This window comes from Phalangium opilio, unplaced genomic scaffold (assembly GCF_054372755.1).
Source record: "Phalangium opilio isolate 3A_F unplaced genomic scaffold, DU_Popi_V2 ptg000013l_1, whole genome shotgun sequence".
Lineage (NCBI taxonomy): Eukaryota > Metazoa > Arthropoda > Arachnida > Opiliones > Phalangiidae > Phalangium > Phalangium opilio.
The window spans coordinates 10,811,966-10,839,178 of record NW_028324148.1 but is presented as its reverse complement, the minus strand read 5'-3'; the positions used below and the strand labels follow the sequence as shown (position 1 = coordinate 10,839,178).

The 27,213-nt window shown below is 36.6% G+C and overlaps 2 protein-coding genes across 5 annotated transcripts in view; both read right to left on the bottom strand.

Annotated features, from left to right (window-relative positions):
* The window catches only part of LOC149709018 (nose resistant to fluoxetine protein 6-like), a 119,588-nt gene that overhangs the window by 84,577 nt on the left and 7,798 nt on the right, over window positions 1–27,213 (bottom strand). Inside the window, exon 1 of one of the 4 annotated variants that reach the window (XM_089864472.1) lies at window positions 5,042–5,173. The exons of the other annotated variants lie outside the window; for them this stretch is intronic. The gene's annotated coding sequence lies outside the window, so the exon portion shown is untranslated. Of the gene's footprint in view, window positions 1–5,041; window positions 5,174–27,213 lie in introns of those variants that run through there. 4 annotated transcript variants of the gene reach the window in all.
* On the bottom strand, window positions 23,850–27,198 carry LOC149709020 (uncharacterized). The gene is made up of 4 exons (XM_089863218.1): window positions 27,090–27,198; window positions 25,919–26,080; window positions 25,622–25,751; window positions 23,850–24,112 (listed from the first exon to the last, which is right to left on the bottom strand). The coding sequence occupies exons 1-4, from the start codon at window positions 27,156–27,158 to the stop codon at window positions 23,889–23,891; spliced, it is 585 nt and encodes a 194-aa protein (XP_089719344.1). The 5' UTR covers window positions 27,159–27,198; the 3' UTR covers window positions 23,850–23,888.

Genomic DNA, 27,213 nt, shown 5'->3' with positions numbered 1-27,213 from the left:
AAACGTCGTCTGCCCCTTCGTCTGCCAAGTTGGAATGGGCTCGGATTGTAATTTTTGAAAGAACATTGTTTAAAAATGGAAGTTACACAAGACATAGGGCTTGCAACTGAAAAAAAAACGGGGAAGACCCAAGAAAATTGAAAGTGAGTTAGAAGTCTTCATAGATATTACAGCACGAACAGGTTTTAACCAAACACTAAGCTCACAAAACTCCTGACCAATCACTAAGCCTTGGTTAACTTCATCAAATTCGTTTACAAAATCATGAGGATAGTAGAAATGATTGGCTTAAGAAAGAATTAGCGAACACTTTTCACCCTTACAGCTGTACTCCAAATCCAAAACACCGGCACCAAATTCACTAACTACCTTCTTATTTGCTATTAAAAACAATTCCCGAATAATTGCCGGACCCTGGCATTTAGACGGCTCCATTTTAAACCGCTGTGAAGACGCTTATCTGTACAACCATAGCCCACTCGATCCGCGCTCTATAGCTATAGCGCGAGCAGCTTGCGTCGTGACGCGCGTGATCGAGTGGGCTATGGTACAACGCAAGAGGGGTCGTAGTCATGGCGACAGACGTAAACAGGAATTACGTATTTTTGGCCCTCCTTGTCAGCAACGTCACCAATACGTAGTTTTTGTGAGCCAATAAGATAATTTATTTTTTTGGTTACGTGTTGAAGGAAGGGACTATATACTCGTCTATGAGTCGGACTGAAATAAAGGCCAAACATTGTTTATTCCGTCTTAAAAAAGTCTATCTATCCCTGCCACAACCTTTTTTGTTATTTATTTTATAAATTTTTCATTTTCGATTTATGAGTAATATCATGAATAAATTCATGTTAATATTGAATTGTGGGCACATAAAAAAGGAAACAATGGAACTATGGCCATGAAAACGAGTCGTGGATCGAAAGTTACCTACCACTGCCTTCTCTAATACTAGGCCTTGCGATAGGAATAAAAGGGGGGTGGCAATTAGGATTTCATAAATGGCACTAGATGTCGCTTTTCTGAGGTTTTAAACTGGCGGCAAATTCAAAACTATGGGAAATTGTTAGCAACGACGAAGTGTAATCTGCTAAGTTCGGCTCGAAAAAGAAAGCAAAAAACCGGTCAATAAACCGGTTCATGATGCTGAACGGTTTCCGAGTTCGAAAAATACTAATTTAAATTTGGTGTTCGTTTTGACACGTGTCAATGGCGTCTGCATGGAAATTTCAACCTATCACAGCCCTTAAATTTTTACCAAAAACTGCCACTGCCAATGAAATACCTTAAGTTTGATTTGGATTGACCAATGAGCGAGCTTAGGAGAGGTAGGAGGATATTTCTTTGGCAGATGAATTCGGACACAGACATTATAAACTCCAATATTTTAATTACCCACTTCTCTAGTTTAGCAGACGATGTGCCCTGGTCAATGGTCATGGACCAGGTTATTTAAGCAAGTAGTCCACTTAGCCTTGCGTAACCGTATCGTTACCGTTTTAAGTTCGTAAATCATCCGAAAGAGGGCGTCCATTACCTAAGTCCGAAAGCATCGTTTAAGAAACGCTATCAGATGGCGTTCTGTACGTATTTGGATACGTGACGTTACGTTAACGGTACGGTTTCACAAGGCTTAGTGGACTACTTGCTTTAGTAGTTTAAAAAAATCCTTTTTCCTACCCTGGTCCACCATAAGCGATAGACGTGACGTCATGCGAGACTGCGCAGTACGAATTTACTTTCGTCATCGCGAAAATTCGCCTCAGAAAAAAGCCATCTAACGGTTACTAAGCGCAAATTCAAAATGTCACATAAAAATGCTTCTATCGTACATTTCAAGGCCTAGTATTAGAGTTGGCAGTGTCCCTACAGAGGGTAATTTAACAACATTTTTCATGCAAACGCTTTCAATATCAAAATGCGAGGATAAAGTGAATAATCGGTCCTTCCACGTATTCTTTCAAAAATGGGGCAAAATTTCATGATGAAGTAATTTGGGCAAATGGAATTTTGGCGAATAAAAACGAAAAAGGATTTCTTCTTATAATTGTTACTTTTTAACCGTGTCTCTAAGCTAAAACATTTTAATATCTGTTACTTCAGTCAATCCATTTTGTTCACGTATCTTTCACTTTTTTCTACTCCAATTTTCGTTCACAAAGGCGGTTTTTATTAATTTAGCAAGTGGACTGTGTAAAAATGCGCGTACTGAAAACAATTGCTTTTAGAATTAAGATTGGGTTTAATTATCCCCGCTCGTATGTGCCACGGACCTACGTGCCATAGACCACAAAGTTTTTTCAGGATAACGAACATAATATTATGGTGATAAATTAATACAATAAATATTTCTTATCTTCTCATTGTAGAAGTCTTTTGCTCCCAGGTGGTCTATTATTATAGTATTTTACACTTTTTTCGAACCTTCAAAGCAAATTGATTTCAAGTGGTTTTACCTGGAGTGAAAACTGTTTAACTGGAAATTAATTAACTTTTTTATGAAAGTTGATTCACTTTGAGAAATTAAAACAATATCCTCAAAATATAACAAAAATTAGTGTGTAGACTATTAATGTAATATTCTTAGCAATGATCTTTGATAGTTCTATCAGATTACAAATCTTCAATCAACTCTGGCAAAAATGGATTCAAATCGGAATTATTGTCGACCATATAAAACATGTTTTTGATCATTAGGTTATACACTATAATCTTAAAATATCAACAGAAACTGATAGTAAGAATTGCCGTTAAATGTTATGTACAATAAATTCACTTTGCCAACCATCTCCTCGTTTAGGGCTAATGGTTCACAGTAAAATTACTGAGCTCGCAATCTCCATTCTGCCGTTACATACTTGCTGTAACGGTTTGGTTTTACGCGCCTCATATTTGATCTTCTCTGCATTTTTGGTGGGTGGAGTAATTGGCAAAATAGTACTACAATTGAAACGACGCATCCTCCTAATACTACGTAAATAGGGAATTTCATGTTTTCCATGTTCAAGGGCAGTACGTCGTGGGATTCTTGCTTTTTCCGAAATAGTGCTGTGCAGCTTGGCTTCTCAATTATGATACTGTTTATGTCTTTTTCGACGAGGTTGCTTTCCACGTATCGCAACACGCTGTAATTCAAAATATTATATATTATCATTATTATTTTTGATAGTTTTTATTGAACAGAAGAAAATGCTAGTTTATAGTCTAAGACGATATATGAGGTGATAAGGAAAAAGTTGTGCTTTTTTGTGTATCGTGAAAAACTCGCTTTATTCGCGTATCGTGAAAAACTCGAGCTTTATTCGCGTATAGTGAAAAACTCGAGCTTTATTCGCGTATAGTGAAAAACTCGAGCTTTATTCGCGTATAGTGAAAAAATCGAGCTTTATTCGCGTATAGTGAAAAACTCGAGCTTTCTTCGCGTATAGTGAAAAACTCGAGCTTTATTCGCGTATAGCGATAAACTCGAGCTTTATTCGCGTATAGCGATAAACTCGAGCTTTATTCGCGTATAGCGATAAACTCGAGCTTTATTCGCGTATAGTGAAAAACTCGAGCTTTATTCGCGTATAGTGAAAAAAATCGAGCTTTCTTCGCGTATCGTGAAAAACTCGAGCTTTCTTCGCGTATAGTGAAAAACTCGAGCTTTATTCGCGTATAGCGATAAACTCGAGCTTTATTCGCGTATAGCGATAAACTCGAGCTTTATTCGCGTATAGTGAAAAACTCGAGCTTTATTCGCGTATAGTGAAAAAATCGAGCTTTCTTCGCGTATCGTGAAAAACTCGAGCTTTCTTCGCGTATAGTGAAAAACTCGAGCTTTATTCGCGTATAGCGATAAACTCGAGCTTTATTCGCGTATAGCGATAAACTCGAGCTTTATTCGCGTATAGCGATAAACTCGAGCTTTATTCGCGTATAGTGAAAAACTCGAGCTTTATTCGCGTATAGTGAAAAAATCGAGCTTTCTTCGCGTTCGTGAAAAACTCGAGCTTTCTTCGCGTATCGTGAAAAACTCGAGCTTTCTTCGCGTATCGTGAAAAACTCGAGCTTTCTTCGCGTATCGTGAAAAACTCGAGCTCTCTTCGCGTATCGTGGAAAACTCGAGCTTTCTTCGCGTATCGTGAAAAACTCGAGCTTTCTTTGCGTATCGTGGAAAACTCGAGCTTTGTTTGCGTATCGTGAAAAACTCGAGCTTTCTTCGCGTATCGTGAAAAACTCGAGCTTTGTTTGCGTATCGTGAAAAACTCGAGCTTTCTTCGCGTATCGTGAAAAACTCGAGCTTTCTTCGCGTATCGTGAAAAACTCTCGCTTTGTTTGCGTATCGTGGAGAAAAGTCCCATATGGGCTGAACTTCAAAAATACGACACTTAGGGTTGTGCACACAATAAATAATATATTGTCAACATACAACTTTTTGAATTTGGGAATCAAGTTCGAAACGTAGCCTCTCCTAAACATGAATGCGAAGTTTTCCACTAGAATATGCTCTTTCGAGAAATGTACTTCGTATTTCTGACTTTCGCAGTTAAGAAACGAAACAAACGCAAAAGGAACTGTGGTTTTTTCTATTATCATAACTTTATTTCCATTATGCATATTGGAAAGAATTGAATCAAGATCTAATTCCATCGGATCGAATAGTCCGTTCGATTTAAGAATCTGCTCATATACTTCCTTGTCCGTTTCAGCAGTTGAGTCCTGATCATTTCGAAGAATTTCACAAAATCAAAGCTAGTAAAATAATATGCTAAACGAACTATTGGTCTGCAAAAATATAATGTGTTGCTTCCACCGACCCCTCGTTAGTTAGAAGGAAATTTCGTAGGAATTTTGAAAGTTCTTATGGTATTTCGAAATTACAGAGGTGTTATGTAAATATGTAAGTGCTCCTTTAGTAAGTTAAGTAAATGTAATGAATTTTTTGATTTGTCGTGAATATGAACGAAATTTGAGACCTGAGAAAGACATATCAACCCTGAAAAGAGGGTAGTCGACCCAGCGCAATAGCTAAAACAAGTTGGGAAAACCAAAATATTACCTCTCCGTGTCGAGAAGATTATATAAACTTAAGTATCCAATGGAAACGTCGACCTCTTTGCCCTCATCCTTTCCCGCGCTTTGCTCTTCCGCATTTCATCCTTACTCTCAACATTATCTTCCTCCATTTTACATACAAAAATCAAATACTCACAAAAAGAAGCGGCAAAAACCTGCTGGCTCTTTACAACCACTTAATTTGACTTAATTAAAGGTCTATTTTCAACTAGGTGAGCGTATCTGATTAGATTTAAAATATGTATTTTTGAAATTTTTGGTCTGACTGTTATCTACACCTAGATGGTTTTCAGTCAAACAAACAAGGAGCATAAACACAATAGTGGAGGCTTCAGTCTTATTTAAAACATGTAAAACCATTATCATCTCTGCAAATAGCTTACACATGTCTTTTTTACCAATGCCTAACCGTTTGGATTTTTCTAAAGCAATCTCAGCACCAAAAATATTTTTTGATACAAAATAATTGTTTTATATTCTTATTAAGAATAAAACAAGAGGATAAAAAAGGTCTGTCCTCTCGAAATTTTTTAAGCTTCTATCATGACAAAACAACAGTAACAAGGAGTATAAACCCATTAGTGGAAGCAGTATTTTTTTTCCGAAACAATCTCGCTGATGTTTATCCTCTCTAGACTTCGCTAAAAACGTATTACTCCTACGTAAAATATTAATAGACATGCAAGGATTCATACCATTAAAGAAGGAGCGCAATATTATCCATATTTTCATTTCATATGCAGAGAAAAGAAATTATTATGTTTCTGAGAGGAGCTTCCCATTTTTGTTTGTTGTTTTGAAAAATATATCGCAATGCACGGGCCTTGATAGATATAGGAGGCAATGAATGAAATATATCACAATGCACGGGCCTTAATAGATATAGGAGGCAATGAATGAAATATATCACAAAACACGGGCCTTGATAGATATAGGAGGCAATGATAATCTCTCTCTTTGCACGAGAGGTTTATCTTTAATATTTAAATAAATATAATTATTTTTAATTCTTTTAATCTTAAATAATTAACATTAATAATAGTTAAATCGTTTAAAATAAAGTTATACCTATTTTCATCTCAAACTTTGCTAATATTGACGTTTAAAGTGAAGGGTACCCCTCTTGCCCGCTTTCTTCAAATTTTGGGGTATATATACGATTCGTTTCCATTATGATAGTAAGGAAAAAGCGCAATTGCGAAAACCTTTGGTGGCGATCCCACCTTAGGGAGGCTAGACGTTTCTCGTAACCCTAGCTGATCGCCGCGTTTATACTAAAACCGAACGAAGATAATGGAGTAGAAGCCAATGATACAGATTGGTGTCTATGTGGAATAGACGGAAGACCAGTGGATGGTGGTGTTAGAAGCCAGTGTAAGTGCAGACTGGTGTCAATGTGGGATTGACAAAGAACAGAAGATGGTGGTAATTAGAAGCCAGTATGTACAGACTGGTGTCCAAGTGGAATGGACGAAGACCAGAAGATGGTGGTGATTAGAAGCCAGTAAGTACAGACTGGTGTCCGTGTGGGATGGACAAAGACCAGAAGATGGTGGTGTGAGAACTCAAGTAGAGGAGCCATTTCCGTGACTGTGAAAGCAGTTCGGAAATGGTGAACACGTTTGCTCCGATTTGGAAACTGCGAACGCGGTCACGTGGGTGTAACAACGGACAGACAGACAGACAGACAGAACCTCTCCTGGACTACGTCACACGGAGAGGTAAAAAGATAGGAGGCTGGAAACACAGATTAATAGCCCTGGATATAAAGGTAAGGAAAACTGGCAGTTTTCAAATAGTATTGCCACGTGGCGTCCTCAGAGGGTAGAACGTAGAATTTTCGGTACGCGAAATTTTGGTCTCACCGTTATGGTCTCGCCGATTTGGTCTTGGGACAAATGTGACCTACTAATGGGTCTCGAGACAATTAGGTCTTGGAGCAAATGGGTCTTGGGACACTTTGGTCTTGAGAAAAATTGGTCCCGGTACAATTGGGTCTCGGGACAATTTGGTCCCGCAACAATTGGGTCTCGGGACAAATTGGTCTCTGGACACGAACGTCTCGTTTTAAAAAAATTATCACCCCTTCAGCATATTTTAACCAGCCAAATTTAACCGAAAAAACCAAACCAGACCTTACTTGATCTAACCAAACCTTAACAAACCAAACCTAACCCAACCCAACCTAACCCAGCCCATTCAAACCAAACCTAATATAACCAAACCTAACTGAACCTAAACTAACCCAACCCAATGCAACCCGACCTTGTTTGGAGGTAAGAAGATTATTTATGAGTATGAAAAGCCCGCTTCTTAGCACGAACAATTTATTAGCAATAATAGAAATATTTTGGAAAAGGTGACAGCTAAATAATAGGAGAATTTTCTGGAAAAGGTGGCAGCTAGTTAATCGGAGAATGTTTTGGAAAAAGTGGCAGCTAATTAATAGGAGAATATTTTGGAAAAAGTGACAACTAATTAATTGGAGAATATTTTGGAAAAAGTGACAGCTAATTAATAGGAGAATATTTTGGAAAAGGTGGCAGCTAATTTATAGGAGAATATTTTGGAAGAGGTGGCAGCTTATATATAGGAGAATATTTTGGAAAAGGTGGAAGCTAATTAATAGGAGAATATTTTGGAAATTTTTGCAACGAAATATTGGGACCGTTGTTTTGGAAAAGATGGCAACGAATTATTGGGACCTTTGTTTTAGAAAAGATGGCAACGAATTATTGGGACCTTTGTTTTAGAAAACGTGGCCACTAATTAGGTAACGAAATAATTACGATCCCAAATAGTCCCAAACCCAAAAAAATCACGATACCAAATAGTCCTGAGGCGCAACAAAATCACGATACCAAATAGTCCTGAGACCCAAAAAAATCACGATACCAAATAGTCCCGAGACCAAAAAAATCACGATACCAAATAGTCCGGGGACCAAAAAATCACGAGCCCTAATAGTCCCGAGACCAGAAAAAAAGTCACGATACCAAATAGTCCCGAGACCAAAAAATCACGAGCCCTAATAGTCCCGAGACCAAATAAATCACGAGACCTAATAGTCCCGAGACCAAATAAATCACGAGACCTAATAGTCCAGAGACCGTAAAATCACGAGACCTAATAGTCCCGAGACCGTAAAATCACGAAACCAAATAGTACAGAGACCAAAAAGTCCCGAGACCAAAAAATCACGAGACCAAAAAAAATCACGAGACCAAAAAAGTCACGAGACCAAAAAAATCGATTGTGTACCGTTGGGTCGAATCCCATTGGATCGAATGTCTTGTTCGACCGAATCCCAATGGACCGAATACCGCAATTTGGGCGGATTTCTAATCATGAATTTTCCTTTCATTTCTGGTTTTTTTTTCAAATTGTTGTTTTTTAAAGTTAGTATTTATTTATTTATTATGGTCTCGTTTGTAATGGGAATATCTTAGTACAAAAATAAAGAACAATATTATTCAAAAAGGAGTAACTTTATATCGGAAGTGAATATAAAATGTAATTTTTTGGAAAAGGCATATTAATTTGGAAAGTCAATGAAGATAAACTTCAATATTTTGGAAAAGGCGTAACATTTTAGTTCTTTTTATAAAATATTACTAACCTAACCTAATCTTTGGAAAAGGCATATTAATTTTGAAAGTCAATGAAGATAAAATTCAATATTATTAAAAAGGTGTAACATTTTAGTTTTTTTATAAAATATTACTAACCTAACCTAATCTTTGAAAAAGGTGTAACATTTTAGTTTTTTATAAAATATTGCTAACCTTACCTAATCTTTGAAAAAGGCATATTAAAGTGTTAGTGACATAATTTTCGTCACCCACAAACTTAAAATGCTAAAAAAATCCTTGAAAAATCTAGTTTATTATGATATGTTTACTTTTGTATTTGGTTTCGTAGAAATTTGTAAAATTGCAATCAAAGTTTAGTGTTTGGAAAAGGCCTAGTTAAAATTTTGTTTCGCTTGATGACGTAGTAAGGAGAAACTTTCACTCTAGATGTCGCTCACGTGACGCCTGTTAGTGTCTCAGCCTAAGTGTTAAGCCTATTTTATTCAGATTCGCGCGGCATTAGTAGACTCGGGAGTCTCGGGCGCGCGCGTTTGGCTTTTCCGCGAGATGCCGTGAGTGACGTAGCAAGGAGAAAACCCGCCAAAAATCTTCTTCGCAAATTTGCTTTTGCCCCCCAAAATTTCAAGTTTTCAAAGTGTTTTTTCTGTGTTTTCCTTCATATTTAAATATTAATCAAGCATATTTTTGGAATCAGAAGAGTTTATACTCTCAAAAAAGTAAGGTTTTCTTTAGATTTGAGATAATTTTTAAATCACGTCGCTATTCCTTTAATTTGGAAAGTCAATGAAGATAAACTTCAAAATTTTGGAAAAGGCGTAACATTTTAGTTGGAAAAGGCATATTAATTTGGATAGTGAATGCAGATAAACTTCAATATTTTGGAAAAGGCGTAACGTTTAGTTTTTCTTATGAAATAGCACTAACTTAACTCTAACCCAACCTTACCTTTAAGAGATCTCCCTCCCAAATTCTGAGGGTGCTCCATGCTGCTTAACTTCTTCGATCATCTATCTCACTCTATTCATTGCGCTACTTGAGCTCGGCAACTCAAGGAAAACGCTATGATTTTATATGTGTAAACCCATCCCATTCAGTCGAAATCTCTTCCATATAAATATTCCCATTCAGCAGAAAATTGCTCTTTGGGCAATAAATTGTTTTAAATTTGGCTAAAATTGTACAAATCTGAATTCGGTCCAACGGGATTCTATCCAATAGGAGTATACCAAAATATCACGAGACCAAAAAAATCACGAGACCAAAAAAAATTACGAGACCAAAAAAATCACGAGACCAAAAAAATCACGTGACCAAAAAAATCACGAGACCAAAAAAATCACGAGACCAAAAAAATCACGAGATCAAATCGGTGAGACCAATTAGTCTCGCGAACAAATCAGCGAGACCAAAATGGCGAGACCAATTCAGCGAGACCATATTTTCCTGTTCCGTAGAATTTTGATACCCCAAAAGACGACGCAGCGCGAATTGTGCTGGCAAGGCCAGGGAAACGTAAACGGATTTTTTCGAGTCTTTGAAATTAAGTTAATGACATTAGACGTTTTCTGATTGAATCACTATCTGACTCTTAATCCATTATTGCATTTAATTGCACATTTATCTGGCATTTAAATTATCAAATTTAAAGCTTGAACAAATTTTTACGCAAGAAAAAACTAAAACCTACCAAAATTAGCGACGAAAACCTTTTGCCCAGGTACCGGGATGAGAAGGGAAATAAAGCAGAGTAGCAGACGCGTTTTCTATTTGGGGTGACTTTTTTCGAAGTTTGGACTATAGGGGTGCTAGAGATGCCGATGCCCTATTTCCTTTCATATCAAATGTTATTAATCTGAGCCTCTCCTCATAGTTGCTTCGAAATGGTGTATAAGGTTTGGAGTCGGTAGATACTTGGATATTTAAAGAATTTCGAACTACTTATTGTACTCAAAAAATGTCTACCAATAAAGATACGCTTACTGCAAAATGATAATGAGCCGAGGTGCCTTTAGGTAAATAAATTTTCAAACTGGGGTTCTGTAATAAATCTAGAAGGCTATCGTAGTAGTGAAGGGTTTCCGGGAGCGTCATGTCCGAGAGAAAAATCCCAGAGAAGAATAAAGTCACAAAATATAAGGGTATGAACCAACAGGTCCAGGAAATGTCCGTCACCAGTCCTCTCTTAGGATTGTAACCTAGTACGAGAAAATAGTTACGTGAAGTTATTATATCTCTATGTTTCAGTTTCATTCCCTTCACTGCTCCATTTCTGGATTTGACTTCACTTAAAATACACGAAAAACACACCTTGTAGTAAAAGAATCGAAATAGCGCCAACGTATTCTTTTACGCAACGAAATTTGAACTTCATTTTCCAAGCCTGAAGGTACGACAGGAAGTAAATCGAATGAATTGATAAAATTACACACAACCATACCTGAAAATAAAATTTTAAAAAATTATTTAATTAGTTTCAATGTCACTACAAATATGGGTTTGCATAGGCGCTTTGAACAGAAGAATAGTAAATCTTTTAATAAAAAATATTTAAAGCTTAGCAAGGCACTAGTGGATCCCCTACAAGGGGACTTCCCTCCTGAACTCCGGTTTTTGCTTGGCAAAGGGTTGTAGGCGGGATTTATACATGCACGTATAAATTCCGCCCACAAATTCCTCTAGCTTTGCCAAGCCAAAACTGAAGTTCGTAAGGAAAGTCAACTTGTGGTTCGCGACGAAGTTAGCCAAATAGCCACTTCCTTTGAAGATTTATGTGTAAATTGCAGGAAAATGTTAAAAGAATGTTAATTTATGGACTGGAAATGTGTTTGGACAAGGGTGAGTTCATCCATTCTAAGCATTCACTTCTAGAAAGGGTTTCCTTGTAAATCCATGGCAATTTGTTATAATCGTCTTCGAAGGTTATACAGCATTTCAGGGTCACTTACTTTCATATAGTGCTTTGTTTTAACTCCATCGCGAGTTCCCTCAAACTAATTACCCAAAAACCTTCTAGTTCTGTATCAAAAAACACACCTGCCACGAGAAGGTCCGTAGAACACCGAAGCTATCATGTGTAGATTTCATGGGTTTAATTGACATGATCTTCCAATTAAGTCGATATATTGAGTGAGAATAATCAACATATTTAAAGGCTTTGTACGTTGGTGGAATTGGATATAAAGAAATATCAGACTCCTGAAAGAAGTTCAAACACAGGTTATTTACTTCGAACACTCTGTACCGAAAGAACATGAATAAAAGGAATGTATTACGCCTCAACATGCGTATTTAAACAAGTTATATTTGCGGTATTATTTTATAGAAAAAATTCATGGTTCTAAGAATGTACGCAAGGAATCTGTGTTATGTAGCTCAACAAGCTAACTCCAGATCTATAATAGATTTTCGAAGAACGTTTCAGGTGTCTCCAACCTTTCAACGTAAACATTTTAAATATCTGAATGAATTGTACCATTTTGAACCATTTATTTCTGTTGACTGTTTGTAATGTGCAGCAGGATTTAATTGAAGCTTAAAAACTCATAAAGAGTTCTACATTGAAGCTATTAGTAATGAAATAATCCGAACAGTTGGTCTTATTGGGTACTTAGAGATGATAGCTGTTTAGAATGACCTACTTGCTAAAGAAAATACATCCAAATGATTCAAAGCAATTACGACCATTCCTAAGTGCTATGTTTTTTCTTGCCGGTCTTATTATTTAATTCACTAGCTTAGCATTACATAAGTAAACATGAACGATGTCCCTTTCGCTTTTATCCCAAGTAGTCCCTATTCCCATATTATATTTACATTTCTCTGCAACAATCCTACAAGTCCCGTTGCATTATCGGGTCCAATTACACCTCCATAATCCATCATATTCTCTGTCGAAAACAAATTGGCTTCTGAAAACCTATAATAGTACGTTTAACATTGCAAAAATTCTAACAAAATATTTTTCCGAACTTAGTCTAAGCATGGCCCACTTGGATATTCGCCAAGCTCATCATTAAAGCCAGGCAGCTTTGTTCCCCCTCGAAAAGTACAGGCCAATCAAGGGTAGCGGGTCTTAACGCTAATGTCGGCTCCTGTGGCTGATACACAAATTTGACCTTTCCTAAGGCAGGAACCAATCAGAACTCGTCCATGAAGGCGGAACTAAAACTAGCCTTTGCCAAGCTTAGAGGGCAGTCATATCCACCCCTCACTTATGGGAGTATGTAATGGCATTTGTCTAACCTAAACAACTGCCAAGGCTTGCCAGTTTTCCAAGTGGGTGGTAGTGCAAAGGGAATAGAAATTTAGAAATAGCTAAATTCGACTCACGTTAGATTCAGAAGTATGCTGGCAGAGGCATAAAATTTTCTAAAATATTCGTCCACCAGATTATTACTATCAATTGAAAACCATAATGGAACCTTCGTGTGAAAATAAGTAAATTACAATCCTTCTCACTTTTCGTAACACCTTAGGTTCATAAGTACGAAACAGATTGAAAATCGTGTAACCACAAAGTTTCGCCGTAAAGCTCAGTGAATTTATGCACCGCTTTACTCCCACAGAAATATCACGCGCCCACGTGCAATAACATACTCAATGTTCCTGCTTAGGTACTCTTTTCGTTCTCGTTTTTCAAAACGAAGATGGCGTGGCGCATGGTGGCTCCTTCAAAGGCTTAACTCACCACACTTTCGTCTAGTTTACGCTCTTTTGGCAGATACTTCTTTTCCTTTCTTTCTAGTGGTAATTTTTTTTACGGAGCAATCCCGGAAGTTATTGCTATAAATAGCAAGACGTTCGAGTGCTATTATAGTCTTCTGGGTTGTAATTCCATCAACTGGCTACTCCTTTACATGGTCAAAGACGAAATATTTTTGTCAGCATAGCATTAGCGAAATAGCCAATTTCGTACTTCCCCCACCCCTTCTGAGGAGGGGTTATTACGAACTCAACGGTAAAACTTATACACAGAGCACTATTATAGTCGCTATAGTCGGAAATAAACTATTTAATGTCGGTCTCGCCTTTTTGTCATATACTGTGTTAGAGCTCTTTCTAAAGCTATTTTCCATTGGCTGCTATTAATCTGCGGTACGCGACAATTTGGTCTCGCCGTTATGGTCTCGCTGATTTGTTCTAGGGACAATTGGGTCTCGAGACCAATGGTTCTTGGGGCAAATGGGTCTCGGGGCACTTTGGTCTCGAGAAAAATTGGTCCAGGTACAATTGGGTCTCGGGTCAAATTGGTCCCGGAACAATTGGGTCTCGGGTCAAATTGGTCCCGGAACAATTGGGTCTCGGGACGAATTGGTCCCGGAACAATTGGGTCTCGGGACAAATTGGTCCCGGAACAATTGGGTCTCGGGACAAATTGGTCCCGAAACAATTGGGTCTCGGGACAAATTGGTCCCGGAACAATTGGGTCTCGGGACAAATTGGTCCCGGAACAATTGGGTCTTGGGACAAATTGGTCCCAGAACAATTGGGTCTTGGGACAAATTGGTCCCGGAACAATTGGGTCTTGGGACAAATTGGTCCCGGAACAATTGGGTCTTGGGACGAAAGTCTCGTTTTAGAACAATTATCACCCCTTCAGCATTTTTATAACCAGCCAAATTTAACCAAACCAAACGTAACCTAACCCAACCCATTCAAACCAAACCAAATCTAACCTAACCAAACCTAATATAACCTAACCTAACCCAACCCAACCTTGTTTGGAGGTAAGAAGATACTTATATGAGTATGAAAAGGCCGCCTCTTAGCAAGAAAAATTAGTTAGCCATAGTAGAAATATTTTGGAAAAGGTGGCAGCTAATTAATAGGAGAATATTTTGGAAAAAGGTGGCAGCTAATTAATAGGAGAATATTTTGGAAAAGATGGCAGCTAATTAATAGGAGAATATTTTGGAAAAGATGGCAGCTAATTAATAGGAGAATATTCTGGAAAAGGTGGCAGCTAATTAATAGGAGAATATTTTGGAAAAGGTGGCAGCTAATTAATAGGAGAATATTTTGGAAAAGGTGGCAGCTAATTAATAGGAGAATATTTTGGAAAAGGTGGCAGCTAATTAATAGGAGAATATTTTGGAAAAGGTGGCAGCTAATTAATAGGAGAATATTTTGGAAAAGGTGGCAGCTAATTAATAGGAGAATATTTTGGAAAAGGTGGCAGCTAATTAATAGGAGAATATTTTGGAAAAGGTGGCAGCTAATTAATAGGAGAATATTTTGGAAAAGGTGGCAGCTAATTAATAGGAGAATATTTTGGAAAAGGTGGCAGCTAATTAATAGGAGAATATTTTGGAAAAGGTGGCAGCTAATTAATAGGAGAATATTTTGGAAATTGTGGCAGCTAATTAATAGGAGAATATTTTGGAAATTGTGGCAGCTAATTAATAGGAGAATATTTTGGAAATTGTGGCAGCTAATTAATAGGAGAATATTTTGGAAAAAAATGGCAGCTAATTAATAGGAGAATATTTTGGAAAAAGGTGGCAGCTAATTAATAGGAGAATATTTTGGAAAAGATGGCAGCTAATTAATAGGAGAATATTTTGGAAAAGGTGGCAGCTAATTAATAGGAGAATATTATGGAAAAGATGGCAGCTAATTAATTGGAGAATATTTTGGAAAAGGTGGCAGCTAATTAATAGGAGAATGTTTTGGAAAACGTGGCAGCTAATTAATAGGAGAATATTTTGGAAAAGGTGGCAGCTAATTAATAGGAGAATATTTTGGAAAAGGTGGCAGATAATTAATAGGAGAATATTTTGGAAAAGGTGGCAGCTAATTAATAGGAGAATATTTTGGAAATTGTGCCAACTATTTAATAGGAGAATATTTTGGAAATTGTGGCAACGAATTATTGGAACCATTGTTTTGGAAAATGTGGCAACGAATTATGGGGACCATTGTTTTGGAAAAGATGGTAACGAATTATGAGGACCATTGTTTTGGAAATGGTGGCAACGAATTATGGGGACCATTGTTTTGGAAAAGGTGGCAACGAATTATCGGGACCATTGTTTTGGAAAAGGTGGCAACGAATTATCGGGACCATTGTTTTGGAAAAGGTGGCAACGAATTATCGGGACCATTGTTTTGGAAACGGTGGCAAGGAATTATTGGGACCATTGTTTTGGAAACGATGGCAACTAATCAGGTAACAAAATAATCACGAGCCCAAACCGTTCCGAGACCAAAAAATCACGAGCCCCAATAGTCCCGAAACCAAAAAAGTCACGAGCCCTAATAGTCTCGAGACCTTAAAATCACGAGCGCTAATTGTCCCGAGACCGTAAAATCACGAGCCCTAATTGTCCCGAGATCGTAAAATCAGCGAGACTGAAAAGTCCCGAGACCGTAAAATCAGCGAGACTGAAAAGTCCCGAGACCGTAAAATCAGCGAGACTAAAAAGTCCCGAGACCAGAGAAATCACGGGACCAAAGAAATGACGGGACCAAATCGGTGAGACCAAAGAAATCACGGGACCAAATCGGTGAGACCAAAGAAATCACGGGACCAAATCGGTGAGACCAATTAGTCCCAAAAGCAAATCGGTGAGACCAATTAGTCCCAAAAGCAAATCGGTGAGACCAATTAGTCCCAAAAGCAAATCGGTGAGACCAATTAGTCCCAAAAGAAAATCGGTGAGACCAATTAGTCCCAAAAACAAATCGGTGAGACCAATTAGTCCCAAAAGCAAATCGGTGCGACCAATTAGTCCCAAAAGCAAATCGGTGAGACCAATTAGTCCCAAAAGCAAATCGGTGAGACCAATTAGTCCCAAAAGCAAATCGGTGAGACCAATTAGTCCCAAAAGCAAGTCGGTGAGACCAATTAGTCCCAAAAGCAAATCGGTGAGACCAATTAGTCCCAAAAGCAAATCGGTGAGACCAATTAGTCCCAAAAGCAAATCGGTGAGACCAATTAGTCCCAAAAGCAAATCGGTGAGACCAATTAGTCCCAAAAGCAAATCGGTGAGACCAATTAGTCCCAAAAGCAAATCGGTGAGAGCAAATAGTCCCAAAAGCAAAGGGTGAGACCAATTAGTCCCAAAAGCAAATCGGTGAGACTAATTAGTCCCAAAAGCAAAACGGTGAGACCAATTAGTCCCAAAAGCAAATCGGTGAGACCAATTAGTCCCAAAAGCAAATCGGTGAGACCAATTAGTCCCAAAAGCAAATCGGTGAGACCAATTAGTCCCAAAAGTAAATCGGTGAGACCAATTAGTCCCAAAAGCAAATCGGTGAGACCAAATAGTCCCAAAAGCAAAGGGTGAGACCAATTAGTCCCAAAAGCAAATCGGTGAGACCAATTAGTCCCAAAAGCAAATCGGTGAGACCAATTAGTCCCAAAAGCAAAACGGTGAGACCAATTAGTCCCAAAAGCAAAACGGTGAGACCAATTAGTCCCAAAAGCAAATCGGTGAGACCAATTAGTCCCAAAAACAAATCGGTGAGACCAATTAGTCCCAAAAGCAAATCGGTGCGACCAATTAGTCCCAAAAGCAAATCGGTGAGACCAATTAGTCCCAAAAGCAAATCGGTGAGACCAATTAGTCCCAAAAGCAAATCGGTGAGACCAATTAGTCCCAAAAGCAAATCGGTGAGACTAATTAGTCCCAAAAACAAATCGGTGAGACCAATTAGTCCCAAAAGCAAATCGGTGCGACCAATTAGTCCCAAAAGCAAATCGGTGAGACCAATTAGTCCCAAAAGCAAATCGGTGCGACCAATTAGTCCCAAAAGCAAAACGGTGAGACCAATTAGTCCCAAAAGCAAGTCGGTGAGACCAATTAGTCCCAAAAGCAAATCGGTGAGACCAATTAGTCCCAAAAGCAAATCGGTGAGACCAATTAGTCCCAAAAGCAAATCGGTGAGACCAATTAGTCCCAAAAGCAAATCGGTGAGACCAATTAGTCCCAAAAGCAAATCGGTGAGACCAATTAGTCCCAAAAGCAAATCGGTGAGACCAATTAGTCCCAAAAGCAAATCGGTGAGACCAATTAGTCCCAAAAGCAAAGGGTGAGACCAAATAGTCCCAAAAGCAAAGGGCGAGACCAATTAGTCCCAAAAGCAAATCGGTGAGACTAATTAGTCCCAAAAGCAAAACGGTGAGACCAATTAGTCCCAAAAGCAAATCGGTGAGACCAATTAGTCCCAAAAGCAAATCGGTGAGACCAATTAGTCCCAAAAGCAAATCGGTGAGACCAATTAGTCCCAAAAGCAAATCGGTGAGACCAATTAGTCCCAAAAGCAAATCGGTGAGACCAAATAGTCCCAAAAGCAAAGGGTGAGACCAATTAGTCCCAAAAGCAAATCGGTGAGACCAATTAGTCCCAAAAGCAAAACGGTGAGACCAATTAGTCCCAAAAGCAAATCGGTGAGACCAATTAGTCCCAAAAGCAAATCGGTGAGACCAATTAGTCCCAAAAGCAAATCGGTGAGACCAATTGGTCCCACGACCAAATCGGCGAGACCAATTAGTCCCACGACCAAGTCAGCGAGACCAATTAGTCCCACGACCAAGTCAGCGAGACCATATTTTCCTGTTCCGATTACTCTGCTTATATGGAATGTCTATTTAGCCGCATTTGCACTAAACACTTTCAAACCGTTTTGATCAGACCTTCCCAGTTTTTAACAAGTATTCTCTTACTTTTTCATAAAATATCTGGATGGATGTTTAACGTTTGAAAACGCTTTCAAAGTGTCTAGTGCTTTTAATCACGTTCGATTTTGCTACAAGAATAAACCGGATCTTTTCACAATCACATGTTATAATCGCACATAATTACCGTTGTATAAGCAAATCTTGGATCTGTGGACATTTTCAGACGAAGAAGTCGATAAATAACAACAAATATTTGTTAGAAATTAGTGTTTCAACTGTGCACGGCAGCTCTACGAACAATCTTTTCTCGAAGAAATTTGGGCGCAATAAGCCTCTTAATCTCCATTGTGGCTGAAGGTAGAGGTCTGAAATTATCACTTATCGAGAGTACTTGGTAGGCCAACTTCAAACCCCCAATTTCAAGAATTATATAATATATTTCACCAAAATTCCAGTTATACCGACCCTCATTTCACATAATTTTTGCTTAGCTAAACCGCGTTAAGAAAGACTGCCTTCCATAATTACACGTTAGATTTTTGATCGCGTTGGTTTCAAACACTTGAGCCAAGTAAAGAATCGATTGAGTACTCAACGTCAGCTACGATTGGCTAGAAAGTTACAAGTTCTACTCTATATTGCAGCTATTAAAAGAAAGCATATTCCGTAGTAAGACGCTTAGAACTATAATTATGCATATATACATATAAATGTTTTTCGTTTCGTTTTCAAAGTCTTGGCGAGTTTTCATCCATTTTGCAAGTGGCCTGTGTAAATAAGTGCGTGCTAAAAACAATTATTTTTTATTTACTATTATTAGAGCTAAGATTAGGTTTAATTATCCCCACCTTATTGTTAAACGGACCTTTAAGTTGCCCTACGTGACCATAAGTTTTTTTTAAAGGGTAACGAAAATTATGATGGTGGATTAGTACAATTAATATTTCCTACCTTCTCATGGGAAAAATATTTTACTCACAGATAGTCCAATATTGCACAATTTCACATTGTTTTCTAAACTATATTAAAAACTTCTTGATCTCAAGTTGTTTTATTTCGAGTGAAAATTATTTAACTTGAAATTGACTGTTGGATGAAACTTGCTTTAATTTGAAAAATTATATATATACAACCTAAAATATAACAAATAGAAGTGCGTAGACTATTTACGTATTATTTTTAACAAAAATCTTTGACAGTTCTATCAGGTTGGAACTCTTGTCTACTCAGGCAAAAATGTACACTGGTCAGAATTATTTCCGACAAAATAAATGTTTTCAATCTTTTGGTAATATACAAAAATCTTAAAATAACACCAGAAACTTACAGATATTTAAAAGCTAGTAAATAATTGATTGAATATCTACCAGCGAATTGGAGTTAAATATAATGTACAGTACTTACAACATTGACATAACTCCCATTATATAGAACCTAAATTCGCAATCGACACACTTGCCCAAAACGTTTAAAATATACGCAAACAATATGAACTGTTTCTGCAGGATGGAGGATAACTGAGGGAAAGTTCAGTTGAACCCGTCCGTATATTTTGGCAATGAGATTGGAAGATATGCGTATCATTTTGATAATGTTATTTATGAAACCATATTGCAAGTCATTCGAGTTTGATTCAAAGATAAATTAAAATCAGATCAGATAACTTACTGCGATTTCAATTACATTTTTTCAAAGCTGATTTACATTGTTCCGCCCAATTTGTTTTTGTCAATTATTTTGTGATTCCGCTCTCAATATATTGTACCTACCGAATAATAACGTTTAGCTAAACCGCGTCCACAAAGATTGCCGTAGAAATTCCATAATTACACACGAAAGCCTTCTAGTTACGGTTAGGTGATAATGCGGTTTTTCAGTATAAAACTGAGTCATTTATTGATCTTGTCGGTTTTTCAACACGCGATCCTAGTAAAAATCGTTTAATTGCTCTACATCAGCTACGATTGGCCTAAAATTTCTGCCCGGAAACCGAGTTCTAGTTTATACTTATTAAAAGAAAATATTTTCTGCAGTAAGACGCTTAGAATTATAATCATGCATGTATGTATATATTTTTCGATTTCAGAAAACATGAATAACTTCAAATTTATTCTCTTACCGTTTTATATGAAATTACCACAATAGAATTTATTGTTAAACTAATATTGTGGACATTTGACATATAGATAAGTCAATGACGGATGTTCAGGTATTAAAAACTTTCAGTTTAGAGACATGATTATAAAATATTAATTATTCGAAAACATTCCTTATCTTGGTGTTTTTTTTTCACCAAAATTCCATTTGACCAAATTAATTGATCATGAAATTATTTTTGAAAGAGTTTGTGTCGAAGTATTAAAATTTAACAAGCACATGGAACATGGTTTATATATACCGCCAATATGTTGATTATAGTTCTTGTAAGAATCATTTGCTGATTAGGTATATTTTAAGGGATAATAGCAAAACGGCAAGTAAAAATTAAACCGGTGTCGCATTCTTTAAGATGATGTCATAATTACTTAAACCACAACCTTTTTTGTTATTTGTTTCTAAATTTCTTATTTTCGATTTATATGCTATTTTGAATTGTCTAGAATAAAAGAAAGAACGGAACCATGGCCATGTAAACGAGAAAGAGCTCTACAGATGGTAATTCCATTAAATAATTTCATGCAAACACCTTCAATATCAAAACGCGAGGGTAAAGTTAATAATCTGTCCTTCCACGTATCCTTTCAAACATGGGGAAAAATTTTATGATTTCATGATGAAGTTATTTTTTGCAAATGGAATTTTGGTGAATAAAAACGAAAAATGACTTTTTCAAATATTTGTTACTTTTTAACCACGTCTCTAAGCTAAAACATTTTATCTGGACTTCAGCCAATCCATTTTGGTCACTTATCTTTTACTTTTTCTACTCTAGTCTTCGTTCACAAAGACAGTTTTTATTAATTTAGCAAATGGACTGTGTAAATATGCGCGTACTGAAAACAATTGCTTTTAGAGTTAAGATTGGGTTAAATTATCCCCACTTATATGTGCCACGGACCTACGTGCCATAGGCCAGAGGGTTTTTTTAGGACAACGATCATTATGGTGGTGAATTAATACAATCAATATTTCTTATCTTCTCGTGGTAAAAGTCTTTTTCTCCCAAGTGGTCTTATTATAGTATTAAACAGTTTTCTAACCAACCTTTATTGAAAGCTAATTGATTTCAAGTGGTTTTACCTGGAGTGAAAACTGTTTAACTTGAAATTAATTAACTTTTTTATGAAAGTTGATTCACTTTGAGAAATTAAAACAATATCCTCAGAAAGTAGTGCTTAGACTATTAAAGTAATATTTTGAACAAAAATCTTTGATAGTTCAATCAGATTGCAAATCTTCGATCAACTCAAACTAAACTGTATCCCGGTCAGAAGTATTGCCGACCAAATAATACTTGTTTTCGATTATTAGGTTACGCACCAAAAACTTCAAATATCACCAGAAACTTACAATAAAGAGCTAGTAAATATTTGATTGAATATTTGTCAGCGTATTGCCGTTAAATGTAAAGCACAATAAATTCACTTTACCAACGCATCTCTTCGTTTGGTGCTTAGAGTTTACAGTAAAATTACTCATCTCGAAATCTACATTCTGCCGTTACGCATATACTGTAACGGTTTGGTTTTACTCGTCTCCTATTTGATCTTCTCTGTATTTTCGGTGGGTAAAGTACTTCGCAAAATAGTACTACGGTTGAAACGACACATCCTCCTAATACTACGTATAGAGGGAATTTCATGTTGTCAATGTTCAAAGGCAGTACTTCGAAGGATTCTGTCTCTATCCGAAATAGCGCTGAGCAGCTTGGATTCTCATCTAGTATACTGTTTATATCCTGGTTGAAGAGATTGGCTTCCACATACCATAACAAGCTGAAATGAAAACAGATGGCCTTATTTTTTATAGTTTTTGTGATACAATAATGAACACAACGTGAAAACACGCTTTTTATGTGAATAACTATGGCAAAACATGCTTATTATGTAAAGAACTATGGGAGTACATGCTTATTATGTAAAGAACAATTGGGAAACATGCTTTTTGTGTAAAGAACAATTGGGAAACATGCTATTTATGTAAAGAACAATTGGGAAACATGCTATTTATGTAAAGAACAATGGGGTAACATGCTTTTTATGTGAAGAACAATGGGGTAACATGCTTTTTATATGAAGAACTACGGGAAAACATGCTTTTTATGTAAAGAACTACTTGAAAACATACTTTTTAGGTAAAGAACAATAGGAAAAACATGATTTCTTTTTTAAATTAATAAGGAAATGGTTTTTGCATTTTTTTTTTTGAAACTATGATAAAACAATCTCGTATTGAGAGAAACATTGTAAGAAGTTTCATCTTTTTGAGGAAATAAGGAATAACACTCACTCTATGGGAGAAACTATGGAAATGTGGAAAAGGGTGCGTTTAATGCAAGGGCCTATGTAAAATTCGTGCACTATGTCCTATCATGGAACAGTGGTTCTTTTTATAGGGATTGACTGGATAAAGTGACTTTTACGGTTGCCCAAACAATAAATCAAAAAGGTTGAACGTACAACTTTTTGAATTTTGGAATAAAGGACGAAACGTAGCCCCTCCTGAACATGAATGTGAAACTTTCCACTAGAACATCCTCTTCCGAGAGATGGATTACATATTTCTGACTTTCGCAATCAAGAAATGTGGGAAACGCAAAACTAGCTGTGGTTGTTTCCATAATTATAACTTCATTCCCCTTATTTAAGTTAGAAACAATGGATTCAAGATCCATTGCCATAGCATCAAATAGTCCGTTTGTGTTATGAATCTGCTCATGTACGTCCTTTTCAGTTTCATCATTAGAGTCCTGAAAATGTATACCAAATCAGCCCGAGGAAAATGATACGCTAAACGAACAGTACGATTCCACCCATTTGCCATAAAATAGAAAATATTCATTTGGTTCTAAAAGATAGGAGTATATACTTGTAGCAAAGGCACCCGGCGTGTTGCCCGTCAGCCCTTTGGGACATTATTATTAGATTTCGGTCCACCATTTTTAAATATGACGGAAAATTGAAGCCATAAGGCCCGTATATTGGATATAGGGAACCAGCATACTAAATACTAATTAAATCGGTTAAAAAGCTCGAAAGTTATTCCATAAAGAAATACGGTTACATTTCTGGGCCCCCTTTTTCAAGAAGGCCGTCTCTGAAAATTTTTATCCTTCTTGGTAAAGCGGTTTGGGCTGGGCAATGATAATCACTCAGTTAGTCAGTAAGGGCTTTGACTTACATACACACAAGATTAGCAAATACTTATGGCCAAGATCGCTTACTCTATCGTTGCATGTCTTTCAAACGTGCTAGCGTTCCCAGCCCCCTCTTATTTAAGTACGTTTTACAAACCTACAGAGATCATGTCGACGGTCAAAACAGGTTACAAAGCTCAGTATCGGAACACGCATTATACAGAGCAAGCGTCGAAAAGCGATATGAATGGCAGAAATTTACCCCGTGGCTTTTTAAGGACTACACTTAATTCATTTGAAAAACGTTGACTATTAAATATCAGCTTACTGAAAAATGATAATGAACGGAGGAACTTCTTGGTACGTCAATTTTCAAACTCGGGTTCTGTAATAGATCGTGAAGGCTATCGTAGTAGTAAAGAGTTTCTGGGAGCGTCAACTCCGAAAGAAAAATCCCAGAGAAGAAAATAGTCACAAAATATAAGGGTATGAACCAACAGATCCAGGCAATATCTGTTGCTAGTCTTCTCTTTGGATTGTAACCTGCGATAAAATAGTAATGCGAAGAATTTCAAAATAACAATAATAGATTATAACCTTTATACTGTATAAAGTATTGCAATGTCTATCAATACGAGTAAAATACAACCATTTAAAAGAAAAACTCTGGAAACAATTGAAATTGCCAAGTGCTTTCGAATGATCGACGTATGGATTAAATTATAGTTTTAAAACGTTTTTGAAATATTGATATAGCTTGATATTACAAATACAAATTAAACCGGAGCCTCCGAAATGAACTAGGCCCTTGCATGTAGCGAAGCGAGAATAACTAATTTAGGTCGACGAGTTTCCCCGCTTGGTGGCGCTTTTAGTACCGTAAAAGAAACATAAGTTCAGCCTCATGACCCCGCCGACTGCTACAATATTAGGGGAAGGTATAGACGTAGAGCGGTGAAGCCGAGGTCGCGGATAGTTAAAAATTGTTTTAGAAAATTTCCGAAGACCTTTATTAAACAATCATTCCAAAGAAGTAAAGGATAAAAAAGTTAAGGTTAAAAAAATTAAAGGTTATGAAGGGTAAAAAATCCTCAAATGGTATATGAAAACTGTGAATTAGCAACTTCAAGAAGTTTTGTTTTAATAAAAAACAACGATGTTAAAATCTCATAATTAATTTTTTGTCCATACAATCTAACTAATAGATTCAACAAAAAGTGAATAGCCCTTAAAAATTACGTTAATTTAAAGGTGAAACCTTTCTCTTTCATAAAAGTTTTATGATTGGCCCCTAAAATATCAACGATAATTTATGGAAGACCCCAGGGTAAAATAGTAGTATTAGTCCTCCACGGATTTTTAAAAGTTTGTACTCATTTCTGATAGTAAATGAGGTGAGGAACACGATGCCGTTAAAAATTTCCACCGCAAATGACTTTGAAGTTTTCTTTTCTTTCAAAATATGCCAATATACTATATGAAAATTGCAATATTTTGGAAAAGGACAAATCTAATAGAAACTGAACCTAATCTAACCTAACCTAACCTGAACCAAAAATATCCCAAACATAATCTAAACAAGTGTATGTGCCCCAAATATCAAATATAAAAACAACAATAAGTAATATGTGCTACCTTTTTTTTTTAATAAAAAAAAATCATTTGTGGTGAAAATTTTTGACGGCATCGTGTTCCCCACCTCGTTTACTTTAGGAAACGACTATAAACGTTTTAAAATCCGTGGAGGACTAATACTACCATTTGGCCGACCCCGGTCGCTACGGGCATAAAAGCGCCACCTCGTACACACAAAGGGTAAAAATGTTTCCTCTTTGAAACTGGATATTTCCCCACGTAAAAATCGACACAATTCTAAGTAAATTCGATCATTCTTTGGTTGGTGCTTACAATATTCATTATCTTAAGTATTTTTATTCGAAGATCGAACCATTCTAACCATTAAGTAAACTTATTTACATCTTTCAATTTCATTTCATTCACTGTTTCATCACGGGCTAGATTGTACCTTATTTATACCAAAACACAACATACCTTGCAGTAAGAGAATTGCCAAAATGTCAACGTATTCTTTTACGTAACGAAATTTGAACTTCATTTTCCAAGCCTGAAGGTACGACAGGAAGTAAATCAAATGAATTGATAAAAATACACACAACCATATCTGAAAGTAAAATTTGTAAAAAATTAAGTAATTAGTCACTACAAATATTTTTTGAACAGGTTTTTTTTAACAACGCATAGTAAATATCAATAAACATAAGTTGTGTTTATTAAATGCAAGGATATAAAAAATATTTTTCCCATCCACTTTGCATTACTAAAACAGACCTTCCACGAAAATGTCTGTAGAACAGCGAAGCTATGATGGGTAGACTTCATAGGTTTAATTGACATGATTTTCCAAACGGCTCGATATATTGATTGAGAGTAATCAATGTATTCAAAGGCCTTGTATGTTGGAGGAATTGGATATAAAGAAATATCCGTCACCTAAAAAGAGTTAAAACCTAAGCTAGTATAATTTGAAATATGGTTTAGTTTTACTAAATGCACTATAAAGTCGAAACTAATAAACACAATGTTTACAAATGAAAGAAAATACGGTTGAAGCCAAAAATAAATAGAAATGAATGCTTTTATTTATTTTTTGGTCGAATATGAATAAACTATATTTTAACAATATTTATATGGAAATAAAAGTTTGCCTACTAACCCTCTATCAATAATAAACTTTGAAATCGCATTTAAAGTGTCTGTCAACTTTTCATGCTTACTTTTTAACGACGCGCTCGCGTAAAATATGGATTAAAGTGTCCCTTCCCCTTCTTCAAATTACCACATATCCAACATTTGATTCTCCCAGTGACAAACTTAAGGAACATATCTCATGAACTTATATTCGCCAACTAACCGACAGCGCCCTATACTATTATCATTAACCTCAGAAATAACGGGTAATACCGCGGAGGATAACTCCTTAAGTGGAATATGGAGTGATTTTTTACCGATTCTTCTACTAATTATAAGCCCATTCTGAATAGCGAAACATCCAGAATGATTTTAAAATGAAATTTAGGTTCATATTTTATGGATATTTTGAAATAAAGACCTTCGACCAATCGCGTAACGCCATGCCTTCTTGTTAACAAAATTCTCGTGGCGCGCTCCATGACGAATTAATTTTAGCACAAGATCTGATAAACATTGCTCGCGATGTGAAAATCGTGGCGCGAGATGTAGAGCGTGCAACGGAAATTTTGTTAACAGGAAGGCAGGGCGTTATGCGATTGGTCGGATGTCCTTATTTTAAATGATTCTTAAAATCTGAACCTTATTCGAATTTTAAAATCACTCGAAGATATTTCCTGAATGTTTCACTATGAAGAATAGTCTTATAATTAGTAGAAGAAACGGTAAAAAAAATCACTTGATTTTCCTCTTCACGCTCCCTTTAACAAGTGGGGAGGTAACTTAGTCCTTATTTTCATGTTATATTTACATTTCTGCATAGCAATCCTACAAGTCCCGTTGCATTATCAGGCCCATCAATTACAGCCCCGAAATCCATAAAATTATCTGTCCCAAACCGATTCTTGTCAGAGAGCCTATAATTTGATTAAGAA

Coding starts and splice junctions, on each gene's coding strand:
- LOC149709020 (XM_089863218.1), bottom strand. CDS start 27,158: ATGGATTTCGGGGCTGTAATTGATGGGCCTGATAATGCAACGGGACTT. Junction 25,752..25,918: donor TACAGACATTTTCGTGGAAG/GTCTGTTTTAGT, acceptor TTTTACTTTCAG/ATATGGTTGTGTGTATTTTT. Junction 24,113..25,621: donor GGCAATTCTCTTACTGCAAG/GTATGTTGTGTT, acceptor ATTTTATCGCAG/GTTACAATCCAAAGAGAAGA.